This window comes from Aphidius gifuensis, linkage group LG1, assembly GCF_014905175.1.
Source record: "Aphidius gifuensis isolate YNYX2018 linkage group LG1, ASM1490517v1, whole genome shotgun sequence".
Taxonomy (NCBI): Eukaryota; Metazoa; Arthropoda; class Insecta; order Hymenoptera; family Braconidae; genus Aphidius; species Aphidius gifuensis.
Genome location: NC_057788.1, coordinates 20,486,304 through 20,503,243, shown reverse-complemented (window position 1 = coordinate 20,503,243; position 16,940 = coordinate 20,486,304). Strand labels below are relative to the sequence as shown.

Genomic DNA, 16,940 nt, shown 5'->3' with positions numbered 1-16,940 from the left:
CCTCTCCAAGACCTACCTGACGCCCCGTAGGAAATAATCATAACTAAAAGATAAAATAGACAATGCTTTTCCCCGTACAAAGACTTCAGCTCAAGAAAAAAAAAAAAAATTATTATTAATATTAATTTTATTTCAGCTATAGATGACATGAAATCTACGATGGATAATTCTTGTGAGAACTCTTCAAATTCTTATCAAAAGTTTGACGATTTCTCCGAAGGTCAACCCTACAGTCAAGACTGCTTTTACGATAAGAAAGAAAACGATAATAGTCACTCAGTATCAGTGTTATCAATGGAAGAAGATTCTCAAAGCAACAAAGACGATTTTTTTGATGAAGATGATGAGACTGTCCATAAAACATCTAATCAAGTTTCATGTAAAAATAATTCACGTAAGTCACAATAAAATTAATTAATTATTTAAACTATTAATTATTTAAATAGAAATCATGTTTAATTTTTTTTTTCGTTCAACAGCTGTCTGTCAAAGAAAAGCAGTCCACCCATTTAATCTAGTTTTATGTAAAAATAATTCATGTAAGTCACAATAAAATTAATTAATTATATAATAGAAATAATGTTAATATTAATATTAATTAATTATAATATAAATCATGTTTAATTATTTTTTTTTGTTCAACAGCTGTCCGTGTAAGAAAAGCACTCCACCCATCGTATGATTTTGATTTCAGTAAGTCTTAAAATATATATTTTTCAATTTTTAATTCATTCATCAAAACTGCCAACTTTAATAGTTGAATAATATTTTCTTCGTTGTTTTTACAGAACGTGTGAAATTACCACCTCGCCGTAAAGTGTTTTTTTTGGATTCAACGGACGATGATTTGTCAGATGAAGACACTAAATGTACAGTATTTTTTTTATTCATTATTATCCAAATGTATTAATTGTCAAAACTATGTATTAATAACTATTTTTTATATTTGTAGGTATTCAAGGTTCATGCAAGTCAACCATGTCAGTGGAAAGTAACACAAAAAAAATCGAGGGTTGAACTTGGTTCCCTGAACAATCAATAGTGATTTCGATTTCGGCCTCAATCTAATTTGTATTTGCTAATTTATTTTGGCAATTAGTATAGGGTAAACATAGATTTTTAAATATTGAATCAATATTTTTTTTGAATGTTATAGCTAAACATTAGTTAACATAAAAAAATTAAAACATAAAAGAAAAAGAATAAGCAATATCAATCAATTGCAAAAATAAATAGCTGAACATATATTTTTTTTTTAATTTTCGAATTAAATTAAAAAGTTGTCGGAATTTGTTAAAATTTTGAAATTTACAATTTCATTAATTATGAACTTGTTTCATCCAATTATTAATTTTTTTTATATTATCAACTAAACAGATAAATTAGTTTATAAATTTTTCTTATGAGGATTTTTCTTTTAATATATATATTTATATTCCGTCGGTTATTATATTCTATAAAAAAAGAATTTATAAATTTTAATGTTTATAAAAATAAGAAAATTTATAAAATAATAGTGCAAAAATAATTTTGTTTGCTTTTATGTTTTAATATTTTTATGTTATTATCATCGAAACGAGAAATGTCAAATGGGAAAAAAAAATGTAAATCTTCGACTATTGTTCAATTTGTATTTTTATTTTATAGTTGACAATTTGTTGTAACATGTCAATGAATAATATTATTATCAATAACTTGTAAATCATTACGTTTTTAAATAAAAAAAAAATAAAAATAAAATATTTTAACATTATTTATCAACATTAAAAATATCTACATTTCCAAGTAAATTATTGCCTGTAATACCGACCCTCTCTAGTTTATGGTCCCCCGCCTCGAATTCGTCCCCTCGTCTACACTTGAAGCTTCGGTTCGAAAATCACCAAGAGGCGCTAGCATGCATGTCAGTAGCTGAGAAATAACCCAAGGCTTGGCCTCCCTGTTTTTTTGGTTTCTTGTTTCTTGACGTGCCCCTGTGATAATTTTATATACCCCAACACATATTTTATTTCATCAAAGTGTATAATCAGTAAATTAAAATTACATTTAACAATAAGTATATATATATATATTTAAATAATTGTCATGGCAGCCCAGTGGATAAGAAAAGTTGTAAGTAATTATTGATTAATATAGGTATTATATGATAATTTATAAATTTTCATTATTAATAGTTGAAAAATACCTGTTCTATTTATTGTACGAATGTACTGAGATTAATAATTGAAAGGTTAGATTACCCAACATAGTTATAAAATTAATTTAACATCAAAATGAATGGAACACAAAAAAAAATACTCAACCAAAAATGATGCTGCCATTAAAGAAAATATCTAAATTTAACATTTTCTTTATTTTTGCTTTTGGAGTAAATGAATAATTGATGATGATTTTTATTTTTATTAAACACATAAGGTCTCGCCGACAATTGGGGGTGTACGATTATACAGTGGAGGTCTTAAAAAATGCACCCTAATACCTGGTGACGGTATTGGACCTGAAATATCAGCTGCTGTCCAAAAAATATTTGATGCTGCCAAGGTAACTTATTTATAAACTATTTAATTTTTCTTTTATCAAATTAAAAACTACCTTTATTCCATTTTTTTTTTTTTCTTAAACATCTTTGTATTATTACGACACTTGTCCTACTGACGACCTTGTATTTAAAAAAAAAAAAAAATGTTTAAATAATACTTATTTTAAAAAGATATGAAATAATTTTAATACATTTTTTTTTAATGTTTTTTTTGATGACCTACTTTTTATTTAAAACTTAAAATTAATTTATTTATTAACTAATTTTCCTAAACTTTAAAATAAATATTTTAACTCATGTGTAGATTACGTCATAGTATTATTTTTTTTTTCAAAAATCATTGGTATAATATTGATGACATTATTGATAATATATTTAAAGTAAAAAAATATAATAATAATTGTTTTTTTTTTGTTATTTAAAATGAAATAAATAAGGTGCCAATTGAATGGGAATCAGTTGATGTATCACCTGTAAAAGGACCAGATGGAAGATTTGGAATACCACAAGCAGCAATTGATTCAGTTAATAGAAATAAAATTGGATTAAAAGGACCATTGATGACACCAATTGGCAAAGGCCACAGATCACTTAATCTTGCATTGAGAAAGTAAGTCATTATTAAATTAATAAATATTGAATGAAAAAAAAAAAAAGTATAAATTATCAATTGAATTAATCAAGTATGAATGATTTTACTACGTTGTTTACTATAAAATTTATATATTCTAATTTTTATTCAACTGGAATAACTACTTGATTATGTAATCGATAAAAAAATTGTCATATTGTTCATTTGTTTGACTTAATTTTTATTATCACTATTGTTGTTATTATTTTTCAAACTGTATTAATTTTTTTGACTCGATATTTTATCGTTATTATTTTTTTTTTTTAATTTCTTAATTTGTTTTTCTCATTAAAAATTATCATTTAATTTGTATTTTTTTTTTGTTTATTTTTAGAGAATTCAATCTTTATGCTAATGTCAGACCATGTCGTTCACTCGAGGGTTATAAAACACTTTATGACAATGTCGATGTTGTTACAATTCGTGAAAATACTGAGGGTGAATATTCTGGTATTGAGCATGAAATTGTTGATGGTGTTGTACAATCAATTAAGCTTATTACTGAAGAAGCATCACGTAGAGTTGCTGAATTTGCATTTCAATATGCAACTGATAATAACAGAGCTAAAGTAAATTTAAATTATTAATTTGTATAATAATTATTAATACAAAATGTATTTATTTATCTTATTTTTTATTTATTTTTTATTACAGGTAACAGCTGTACATAAAGCAAATATCATGAGAATGTCAGATGGTTTATTTTTACGATGCTGTCGTGAAGCTGCACAAAAATTTCCAAATGTTAAATTTGAAGAAAGATATTTAGATACTGTTTGTTTGAATATGGTACAAGATCCAAGTCAATATGATGTACTTGTTATGCCAAATCTTTATGGTGATATTCTTTCTGATATGTGTGCTGGTCTTGTTGGTGGACTTGGTCTTACTCCAAGTGGAAACATTGGACTCAATGGTGCACTATTTGAATCTGTAAGTTAAATTGTATTTGTTATTTTTTTATAATATCTTTAATTCTTCAATGATATGATGGCTATTATTTTAAATTTCAATCCCAACAAAATCAATTTGATATCTAACTGTTTATAAAAAATATCAAGAAAAGCAACAGATGCTCTTCCAGCTTTGACATATAACAATATTGATATAAATGTTCCAAATATCCAGCCACTGATAGAAGATTTAAGAATTGATTTAATTATCCAATCACTTATTTTGTATGAATAATATTCAGCAGTTCCATAAGCAATTAATAATATAATCAATGTGATGAATCCATTGATACGATACTGAAGTCGTGCTATTTTATTTTGTTGTCCATCAATGAGTCTACCAATTGGTATCAATGAAATCAATCCAATGACAGTTATCAGTCCAAAATATCCAATTGTTGAATAAATATTAAAATATGTTTGCCATTTAATTGGCAAACGAAATTGTCCAATTGTACATTTATTATTGGAGCAGGCAATTTGTGATAAAATTATAATAAATGGTATGATTATTGTAAGGCACATTACGCCAAATCAACCACCCCATTCTTGTGGTTTACTAATAAGTTCAATTTCTTTTTTTGTTTTTTCAATTGTCGTTGATGAATCTGACAGTGCTTCTTCTTTATAATTCTCAATAATTTTTGAAGACCCTGAGTAACATTTAAAATTGTTTTTTTATTAAATTTATTTCTATTGCTTCAACAACAATGTATTCACTATTTTATTTTTCTTTTTTTTTTATGTTATTTATAATTTAATTTTTTATTTCAGGTCCATGGAACAGCTCCAGATATTGCTGGTCATGATAAAGCAAATCCCACTGCCCTTTTATTATCAGCAGTGATGATGTTGAAATATATGGGACTAAATGATCACGCTAGAATCATTGAACATTCAGCCTATGACACCATCAAAGAAGCTAAATATTTAACTGGTGATCTTGGTGGCAATGCTAAATGCAGTGAATATACAAATGAAATCTGCAAAAGAGTTATGGCTCAAACTAAGTAAAATCATTAATAACACATCAATAATAATAATAACAAAAAAAATAAATAAAAACCGATTCAACAGCCATTTTACATAATTAACAATATTATTTAAATATTCGAGAAGTAGATTATACATAATACAACTCGAAATTTTTATAATTGCGAATCACCAAATACTCGTAGAATATTTATTAAATCGTGTCTCTCGACAATAAGATTTAAAAGAAAAAAAAAGTTAAAAAAACAATGTTGATTTTAAAAATTTAGATAAATTAATAATTGGAAGATAAAAAAAATAATCTCACTTTCTGTTTTACATTTCAATTGTTAACAGTCAAATTTTTAGTAAATTTTATTTATCAGTTTCATCATTGTGAAGCAATTATATTTAAAACGCATGCTTAAATTTTAATGATAAAAAAAAAAAAAGAATTAATAAAATTTATCCTATTTAAAATAATTTTAATTTTTTTTTTTTTTTTTTTTTTGTTTATGCGTTTTTAACGAGTCAAACTGTATATGCCCAATAATAATAAATAAATTTTTTTTTTTGAAAGTCTCCTTAGAAAATGAGGAAATGTTATCGTGTTTGTGCAGTATTACAGATCAATAAAGTTGAAAAAAAAATATATATATATTTAATAACAAATTATTTTAAAATTACTTTTTAAATTTTTTTTTATAAATAGTTTTTTAGAAAGATGTCATCCAATGAGTATTATAAGAATAAAACGAGAAAGATAAAACAAGAAAGAAAAGAGGAAAAAAATAAAACTTTAATTTCCCTATTTGAGGCATATCATCGTGATTCTTAAAGACACTTCAACTTCTGTTACGAGTATTTTCCCCTTTTGCAATACTTGGCTTAGAATAAAGAAAATGAAAGAAGAATAAAAATCATAAAATGGGGGAGTAAGGGAGAATACTTTCCCCTTATTATCAAGCATCATGGTAAAAGTTACAAGTATGAAAAAAGTTGTTGGCAATATTTTACTTGTCCATGTCTTAAAAAAGACAAAAAAAAAAAAATGAAAGATGAAGAGAGTGTCGTCTTATGTTACTCGTTAATATTTACCTCACGGTGATTTATCGAATATCCAACGTCAGTTATAAATTTAAACATATTAATATTATAAAATATTTAATTTTACAAATTTTTTTCATTAAATAATGATTTTTTTTTTTTTTTTTTCAAATGTTAAAATCAATTTCGCCAGGAAAAATAATTTATTGTTTCATTTATTTGAGTGTTTGTTTTCTTTTGATTTGATTTTAATATACAGCTTTGATGTTTATTTTTTAAATTTATTTTCTTATTTGCTTTCAAGTGGATAGAGAGATTTTATAAAAGATAACGTGACGTTGAATAATATAAAAATTGAATATTCATCAAGTATTGAACAATAAAAATTCTCGAGAGTTTGAATTTAATATTATTTAAATTTATGCTTGTGTATTCTCACTGAAGCTTTTTTTCCATTTTTATATATTTTTTTTTTTTACTTTTTTACACTCATGTGCTTATTGTGTATATATTGTGATTCAATTTTATGTTCCCGTGAGGTACAAATTTCATGCATTATTCACAATACTCAATGTGGTTTTATGTATTTTTTTTTTTTTTGTCTCTACTTTGGAAGGTGTCAATGATAGTGTCTCTTAAACATGTTAAAAAAAATTTCCTGGTTGAAATGAAAATGATACAATAATCCTTTATTTTACAAGAATCTGTCAGTTTATATTTTTTTTCAAGTTGATCACGTTTTTGTATATTTCCATAGAGCTCACTTATTGTTAAATAAATATATTCTCTTTCCTGGCATTCAATCCAAGTCCGAAGACATATGTTATTATTAATTTTCTGGCCAATTATTCAAGCACACCTGATTAACGAACCATATTGATACTGATATATCGTTAATACTTGTATTAAAATTTACAATGAAAATATATACAATTTTATAGATTATATACATACGTATAGGCAAATTAATACCTGCAAAAGTATGTCCTAATTATAATTACAATTGTAAATCTATCTAATTATATTTATCTATTGTAAATCCATTTAGTTATATATTTATTATTTTTCAGATGATGCTACTGCTCGGAATTTCCTCTCAGTAACTCCAAATTTCTCTCGTCTTGACCCATGCGGAGAGATCAGGAAAATTTTTTTTGGGGTGGATAAATTACTCCGAACTTTTTCCGCAGTTTCTCCGAAAAAGAATAACGTGAAGAAAAATATTCTTGACTCGCATATTTTTTTGAACATTTTTTTGCCCGAGTCTTTTGGATAAACGGCCGAAAAAATTTTTCCTCGTCAGCGATTTCGGAGAAAGTCGGAGAAATTTTTTTACATACTTCTCGACTCCTTTCTCGGCCTGGGTCAATTTGGAAGAAATTCAGAGTTAAGTATTGCACAGAAATCGTAGATAAATATTTTTAACAGGGCGTTGACTGTTAATGTTTCTGTTTTCTAAAATAAAAAACAAAATGAAACAAAAATTAATTATACGATATACATATATACGTATAATAATAATAATAATAATAATAATAATAATAATAATAATAATAATAATAATAATAATAATAATAATAAATTGAATTATATATTAGATTAATTTTTTTTCATTCATGAAACGATTCCGGAAGTTTTGTAGACCGCAAGTACTTTAGGTATATCAACTTTTTAAAAAAAAGTGTCCTTGAATTTTTTTTTTTTTTTCAACATAAATAAACATCATCATGCTTTGCGTTTTGTAACAATTAATAAATAGTCATTTTTTTTTCTGAAAAACTGAAAATTGAAAAAGTTGGAAAAAAGTCGGACAAATGGTGGAGAAATGGTGGAGAAAAGTTGGAGAAATGATGGAGATTGGAGAAAGGTTGGAGAAATTTGTCTGCCATTTCTCCAACCATAGGTCATTTTCAGAAAAAGATGGAAAGAAGTGGAGAAAAATCTCCACCAGGGCACTTTTGTGAAATTATATATCTTCATATAATAACTTTTTAAATTTATTTCTAGGTTCAATTTTTCAAAGGATTTTGTACAAATAATGTGCAAGCAAGTTGCATTGAAATATTCATCAACAATATTGTGCCACATGAGTACATCAGGCCTACAGCAGAGGGTAAAAGGTCACTCTATCCTCCATCTCTTTCACCAATGATTAAAACCAAATTTGGTGAATTTAGGTGCATTGTCATTAAGAAGCAACAAACATCCAAAGCCTTCTTTGAGAGACTTTAAAGGAGGAAAAATTTCTGCCATCGACAAAGCAGATAAAAATATCCAACCAAAAAAAAGGCCATTAATAAATTATATTTTTTTTTGATTAGGATGATTTCCAATGGGAAAAGTGGTCCTAGCTAGCTAACAAGAATAGAGAACCTAGAACAACACTATAAATAGTTGAGCCGTAAATGGTTTGTCAGTTATAAGGTAACACTGTTGATTGAAGTAAGGTACTACTGTATATGTATTTGTAATAATTTAAAACAGAAGTTTCTCATAAAGTATTAGGTTTCTACGATATCTGTTTGAATAAAGTGGTGAACAATTTTGAATATCATCAAAAAAATGTGGCAAACTTATTACAAAAATATATGTTCAACCTTTATCATAAGGTTCAGGTTTTTTTTTTTTATTTTGATATATATCTATATTTTTAATTTCTAAGACCAATATTCATTGGTAAATAAATGATTAAATGAAAGAGGTAAATATTTTATAGTGCAATTAATAGAACTGACGCGAATTTTCCCCGATTTCGAATTATTTATTCAACAATAAACTAAAAGCTAAAAATCTATTTAGTTATGTTTATTTAATTATATTTTCTTCTCAGTAACTCCGAATTTCTCCCGTGTTGACCCATTCGGAGAGATGAAGAGATTTTTTTTGGCGTGGATAAATTACTTTGAACTTTTTCCGCAGTTTCTCTGAAAAAGACTGACGTGAAGAGATGTGGAGAAAAATATTCTTGACTCGGAGAAATTTTTTCTAACATTTCTTCGCCCGTGTCTTTCAGATACACTGCCGAAAAAATTTTTCCTTGTCAGCGATTTCGGAGAAAAATCGGAGAAGTTTATAACCATGTTCATCAAGTCTACTAAATACTTTTTGCAAATGTACCATGTGGACTGTGGTCATCAAAATTATTTGATGCAATTAATAAATCATCCACATAGTACGTCAAAAAATCATCAAAATCATTTTTAAATGCTATTTTTAAGGCACGAATAAAAGCGCAACCCGAGGTTCTACTATCAAATGGTGACCTACAAAATTGATTCTTACAGTGTTGTGTTGTATACTATTTCTATAGAAATATATATAGAAATATATATACTATTTTTTATAGAAATGCAGTATATTTTTGAGTCAGGATCCAATGGAATTTGCCAATAACCCGAAGTTAAATCTAACATCGTGAATACTTTTTTACCCATAAATTCCGGTATAATTCCAGTGATAGGTGGTTGCTCATTGTCACCCTCGTTTATGAACCGTGCATCTAAACATATTCCAACATTACCTATATGTTTATGAGAACTGATAACAGCCTGTCATTACACTTTATTTGCCACTGCCTACAATTTTGTGTTGTCATATATTCATATAAACTCGACTAAGTACAACATTTTTAAAAATTTTTGAAAAAAAAAAAAATTAATATTTTGAAATAATATATTAATTAATATATTTACAATATAGTGTAAAGAAATATCAACCCTAAAAATAAAAGACATAATTTAAATGAAAGATAAATCACCTCATTAATTGCAGTATCTACTCCGGCTAGCTCATTACTTTTTACTGTCTTTTCTCCAATAGCAATATCTAATCGATTTAATTTTTGTTTCTTTCGTTATATGTCGAGATATCGCTTCTGAGACCCATTTGAATTGTTTGTTCTCTTAAATCTTTTCGTTCGATAAATTTCTTTTCACCAGCTGATGTTTGCCTCGATGGTGATGTTTTTGTTGATGAACAAATTGCAGACGTTGATGCTGATGCTGATAATGGTGATGGTAATACCGGCAGTGCTGGCAGTTTTTGTGATTGTGCTGGTGATAGTGATGATCCTTTTCGCTAGTTAGTCGATATCTTTGATGCTTCAGGCTTTTCTCCGCCAGTTCTCCATTCATGGGTCATTTTCGGAGAAATGTGGAGAAAGTCGGAAAATTTTAAAATTTTTTCGATAAATCACAACTTCTTCAACTTCTGGCGTTACAAATCCAGTTAAAATAATTTATAATAATGAATCTGTTATCGAACAATATGAATTGTGGTTTTAAAAAAACTGCTAAATTACCCTGGTTGAAATATTTCTCCACCTTTCTCCGCTTTTTTTTCAAGTTCTTCCACTTTTTCCCGAAAATGACCCATGGTTGGAGAAAAAGTGGAGAAAAGTTTGGGGAGGAATAGCAAAAAAACTCGGAATCAACTTCAGGTGGAGAAATGATGGAAATATTTAACTGCCATTTCTCCAATCGGCAACTATGGGTCATTTTCGAAAAAAGAGAAGAAAAAGTGGAGAACTAGGATTTAGTGATTAAAATTTATTTTGATAAAACAATACATAAGTGATAAGAATGAGATTGGTTGTCCCATTCAAGTGTGTTTTTTTGCCGGCTATAATATTGTTTCAAATACAGAAAAAATATGGAAAAATTTTTACATACTATGAAATTATACTTGGTAGGATATTATCATGGAAATTATTGTGTTAATTATATGTATATTATTCATTTTATGACGTTTCAATTAAATATTGAGTGTATTATTTTATTGTTATTCCAATTGATCTGTTGTAAATCCGTTTACTTAGGATTATGTATGGAGATTAGACATGTGCAAAATTATTCGACCAGACATAGATATCTCACAGATCACCACATAGCAACTTAAAAATTCAGTTGGCAAATAACCGTGACTGCAAAATGAACTGGCTTATAATTTTTCTGTCTGCTGTTACATTGGCACAGGCCAGAATTGTTTATATTGATCCACCAAGAACAAGCTATCCAGTATATTTTGATGAAGATAGAGCTGAACAGGCTTCCAAAGATTTGGATATGACTTTTTCAGCTGGTGAAGCAAATGAAGAAGATATTATTTATCCAGTTAAAAAGGTAAATTGATTATTTACATGAAAAATATCTCCACTAGCAAGTAAAAAGTAAATAAATTACATATTATTTATCAGAAAATGTTTAATAATTATCTTGGCAATAATATATAATAATAAATTCAAAAAAATAAAATAAAAAAAAAGCAAACATTTCATAGAATATTTTAAAGGTAAAAATTAAAAAAATTAAATTTGAAATAATAATAACATTGAGTCATTACAATACGATAATTAATTAATTTATTTTTAAATCTATTAATTTTCAATTTATCCAACATGTATGATAATAGTAAATTTAAGAAAATAAATAAATTATTAAATGCAATATTTATGTATTTTTTTTCATATATATTCTTGTCATGATAATTTTTTTTAAACATTTAAAATAGTCATTGAATCATGACTACATGTTTACATGTTACTATACTTTTATAATTTTTACAATGATAAATTTTAATTATCTCATGTTATTTCTATTAAAGCAAGCTACAGGTTGTTACTACACAATATTTTTACTTTCAGACAAATTATGTGCCTGAACAAATAATTTATCGTGGTGCAAAACGTCCAGTGTATTATCAAGCAAATGAATCGCCGAATCAAAAAATAATTTATCGTGATCCATATGTTACTTCAGAACCTGCAGGCAAATTTTTACATTTTAATCCGTCAAACAAAGGCGAGGTTGTACTTGAACTTCGTGTCATTGCCAACAACAATAATGTTTAATATCTTTTATTAATCAATAACATGATGATCGATAAGAAAAAAAAAAAAACAGATATATACCCTTATAAAAATGTATCGAATTATTAATATGTATAAAAAGAAACTTATCATTAAATTACACTGATAAAACTAACATTACAAAAATTATTTTAAAAAGTTTTTTTTAGAATTTCTGTTGAGGTCTTTTAGATTTTTTTTTAGTCGGAGTTCATCTGATCATCAGGCCCGAAAACATGAACTTTCTTGGTTGGATTCATTGGACAATCTTTTGGACAAGAAAAAGCATCACTAAATTCCTTCATGTTGCCAAGAGCAATATTAACCTTCCGGCTAATTCTTAAACTTTCTTCTCCGTCAATTGATGACTTTGGATTTTCAGAAGTACACAAACTCTGCAATTGAATCATATTTTTTCAATCATATAATAATCATCAAAATGATATGTTATTAATTGTTCAATATGAATTAAATTATACACTTACACTTGCATAAGATATAAAAAAAAGTTTTTTATCTTTATACATTGGATAATTTGGCAATGAAATTTCCTCATCTTCTGGTGTTTTATTTTTTTCATAAGCTGCAAAAGCTGCAGGAATTCCAAAGTTGTCTTCTAAAAATGATTCGATATTTTCCCTTGAAATGTTTGACTGAAACAAAATATGATGTATAATTTTAATTATAATATTCTAAAAGTTTTGTTTTTTTATTTTGGATTAAAAAGTAATTTACTTTTTTTGTATCATAATAATTATGTAATTGCATTTCAAAATTATGAAATCGTCGTAAAAATTCATTTTTCATATCATGTGGCCAATTATCATCATCATCACTGCTTTTATCAAAAATTGAATCAATGAAACTGATGAAGGTTGTAACTGATTGACCAACTACACTTGCAAGTGTTCCATAATTTGATGCTCTATATAAATTTATAAAATATTCAAAAATTAATAAATATTAAAAAGAGTGAGCGTTTTTTTTCTGAATGTTCAAAAACTATTGGCAAATGGTTCATCAAATTCATTCTAAAGCGTATTTAGAAATTCATTAATAATTAAAAATCATGTACTCAAATGAAAATTAGGAAAAATATTGTGGTAAAAAAAATTGATTTTAACTTTGATACAAAATTGTAAGGAATTAATTTTTTAATGAAAAATAATATTTGGACCAATTTAATTTAATAATTTGTTAATTAATTATAATTCGTTAATAATATTGTAAACATAAATTGTAAATTATTTTGTATTATTTAAATTTAAAATAAAAATTTCAGTGAAATTTTTCGGAACTTCTCCGTAATTTCAAATTAAAACAAATTAAATACGGAGAAATATTTTCATTAGTAAATTACACTTCTCAACTTAAGATGAAAATAAACTTACTGTGGAACATTTGGTTGAAATTTTGATAGTAGATAACTTAAAACCGATATAACTAAAATAAAAAATTATTTTCATTATAAATAATTTCATAAATTTTTTATATAAAAATTATCCTTAAAAAAAAGGAAAAAAACTCACTCGGTCCGTCGAGAAAATTAAGACTTTTTGCGTCAAAATCAGGTCTATCGAATCGTTGTCTGTTAAAAGGATAAAAATTTAATAGAAATAAACAAATCAATTGATAGAAAAAAAAAAAACAAATTTATAACTAACTGTTGCCTATGGTGTTTCAATCGATAAATTCGTAAAGAATCTTCCACGTAATTTCGAGAAAAAATTTTTGGCTAAAATCGATAAATAATAAAAATTATAAATACAAAAAAATTTCAATTAATTATCTTATGATGACAAAATTAAGTTATTGTTTAAAAAATATTCATACATGTCCATAAAGCTCATCAATGTAACTATTGTTGAGAAATGAATAATAATTAAATTGAACTGAATCAGAAACTTCTTGTAATACCGAATTTTTTAATTCAGAAAACATCCATGATGTTTTGTTTATATATTCTTGGCTACTCTTAATTACTTTAGTGATTATATCTTCGCTCTATGTCGGAAAAAAAAGAAAGAAAATATTGATCATTACAATTTTATAATTGGTAAATAAATATGGATAATTTGACTTACAGAATTTTTATAATTTTCAGGATAATATACTGAAAGAAATTTTGGAACTAGTGCTGATAAAAATGGCAGACTCCTAATGCAACGTTCCTCACTAATGTAAAATAAAAAAAATAAAAAATTAAGCAAATATTTAAATGAATTTATAAACAAATGAATTTCAAACCGATTAAGAAATAATCCAGGAGTATCTTTGGCAATGTTGTTGAGTTCATATTCAATGTCATACATTCTTGTTGGCATAAATTTTAGATATTTATAAACCAAATCCCATATTATAAAATTTTCTAAAATAAAAAATGATATATTATAAAATTAATTATCATTATTTAAATAAGAAATTAATCTTTTCAGTATTTAATATCTTTTATAAAGTGATATTTTATATTTTTTTTTATGATGTAATACGTACGTAGTGTATCTGGTTTAGTATTATCAAATAATACAATCAAGTTTTCTAATAGTTTTATGTTTCCTACGACGAATTCAGTATCTTCGTTTTCCTTTGATGAAAACGGAGAAAAAGGATTTAAGTAGCAAAAACGAAGTGCCTATCGAAAATAAGAAACTATCAATTATTATTATGTGAAAAAAAAAAGAAACCGCAATATTTTTATAAAAAAAATACAATAGTGAATATATATATCTACATGAGAATTATTGATTCCAGATAAATGGACGTCAAACCAGTCTTTAAAATTATCAGAATTTATAAAACTTTCTGAAAGTCCGGGTGATGCTTTCTTCACAACCTTTAAATTTGATAATAATTAATAGTTAAATTTGACCACATAATAATTAATGATTGAATAAAAATAAGTAAATTATCTGACCTCAATTAATTCCAATTGAAAATCAATAATATCATTTGCGTCTTGTAGCACTTTTATGGTGTTAAATGGTATATTTCTGTTTATTGAAATTTCTTTGACAACTTTGACAATATTATTGATATATTGTTTTACCTCTGTTGAATTTCTTTCGAATTTCATTAAAATTTCATCCAAGTGATTGTTATAACCTCTACTCCAATGAACCTAAAAAAAAAAAAAGACAGAATTTTTTGAACATATGAATTGTCGTAAAAAGATTTTTCAAAAATTATAATACGAAAAAAAATCAAATTTAAATATAAAAATTTAAATATAAATAGATATTTAAAATTTATTTTTATCATTTGTAATAAAATTTTATTTACCACAAATAAATCAATATTTTAAAAAAATAATTCTCATATTTGTGTCGAATAAGCAAATAACAAAAAACCTTGCAATTCAAAGTCAGCTTATTAAATAGCTCTTTGTGTTAAATAAATAAAAAAAAAAAAATTCTTATGAAAATCACTTGTTATTTAATTATAATAAATCAATTTTTCTAAGTATTATCAAAATAAATAAAAAATAATGTCTTACGAAAGTCCCAACGTAGTTGTTGCGTTTGTAATTGTTGATAGTAAAAAACGTGTCAACACCAAAGACTTTTGTTATCACAGGCAAAATAACGCTTGGTATAACCTCAAGAGGTGTTTGATATTTATCACCCAAAATTGGCCATCCGCCGATTATCTCAAGACTTTCAATAATATCAAAGCCAGTTTCATCTCGTTGTTCTTCAAAAAACAAAAACATATTTGATAATATTTTTAGAATTTATAATTAGTATTTTTTTTAAATTAAAAAAAAAGTTGCTTAATTATTAATTCCTACTTGTATCCATGCAATTTTTATAAATATGCTTCATTGATTTCAGCGATAAACTGTCAATTGATTCATCGGGTGAGTTTAAAATCTCTAAAATTATTTAATTAATATTAAACATTTGTTTATCTACCAGAAATAATTTATTTAATATTATTTATTTATACTCACTAGCAAATATATCCATCATTTTATGCTCGTAGACATTTGCAGGTGTCCAAGATTTATAATAACGAGGTGCTGGATTTTTTTTCATCCATCCACCACATGAAAATGCATAGAAATTATCACATGGATCAATGGTGACATCTAAACTTTCTTCAATCTCTCGAGCTATATTTTTGTCAATCAAAATATATTTTTCACAAGTTCCAGTATATTGCAGATTTTATATATTATTTATAAAGTGTTAAAAAAAAATTAAAAATTATTTTTACCTCGTTGTTTCCAGCAGTCATCAGATTTACATAGACTATCATCCCAAACAGCATTTGCAATACCAATTGAGGCTAGTCTTTTTTTAAAAAAAAAATATATAAGTAGTTCTACTAAATCTTTTTATTATATCAATGCTATTTTTTGAAATCAAAAAGTTTCCTTGTTCTTATCTATATATATACTTACATCAACAATAATTTTTGACTCTTTAATTCGGTCATTTTAAATTTTCACTTTCAAACAGATTTTAAACAGTAAGTGAATATTAATTTAATGATGCCTGGAAGTTAAAAAATATCAAACTAAAATGTTTAAAAATTAACTGTATGAAATTTATTTTTTTTATTTTGATGACTAAACAAATTAAAAATTGCAGACAATCAAAAATTTCTCAAATTGCAATCAAAATCAGTCCGTTGTAAAGTCAGCGAAAAAATAATTTTTGCTAAGTAAGTATTAGTTGAGACATTTTTTTAAATAAATAGGTCGAAACATATGTTGAAATTAATATTACGAGATTATGTTTAAAAATACTGGAGTAATATTGAAATTTATTTAAAACATGTAATTTAATTATGAAACTTAACAATAAATGCTGATGGATACCTTCGTTACAATATCCCGTACAAAACTATATCTCCACTAGCAAGTAAAAAATGGATGAATATTACATATTGTTAATCCAAAATGTTTCAATGTAATAATTATCTTAATATATAATCATGTAAAACCAAAAA

The 16,940-nt window shown here is 25.6% G+C and overlaps 2 protein-coding genes across 2 annotated transcripts; both read left to right on the top strand.

Moving 5' to 3' along the window:
- Positions 1-1,936: 1,936 nt before the first annotated feature.
- Positions 1,937-5,193, top strand: LOC122851236 (probable isocitrate dehydrogenase [NAD] subunit alpha, mitochondrial). Its single transcript, XM_044150342.1, has 6 exons — positions 1,937-2,112; positions 2,416-2,541; positions 2,977-3,149; positions 3,505-3,739; positions 3,825-4,103; positions 4,898-5,193. The coding sequence occupies exons 1-6, from the start codon at positions 2,086-2,088 to the stop codon at positions 5,135-5,137; spliced, it is 1,080 nt and encodes a 359-aa protein (XP_044006277.1). The 5' UTR covers positions 1,937-2,085; the 3' UTR covers positions 5,138-5,193.
- Positions 5,194-10,979: 5,786 nt separating this feature from the next.
- On the top strand, positions 10,980-12,134 carry LOC122851300. Its single transcript, XM_044150436.1, has 2 exons — positions 10,980-11,262; positions 11,784-12,134. The coding sequence occupies exons 1-2, from the start codon at positions 11,071-11,073 to the stop codon at positions 11,988-11,990; spliced, it is 399 nt and encodes a 132-aa protein (XP_044006371.1). The 5' UTR covers positions 10,980-11,070; the 3' UTR covers positions 11,991-12,134.
- Positions 12,135-16,940: the final 4,806 nt, after the last annotated feature.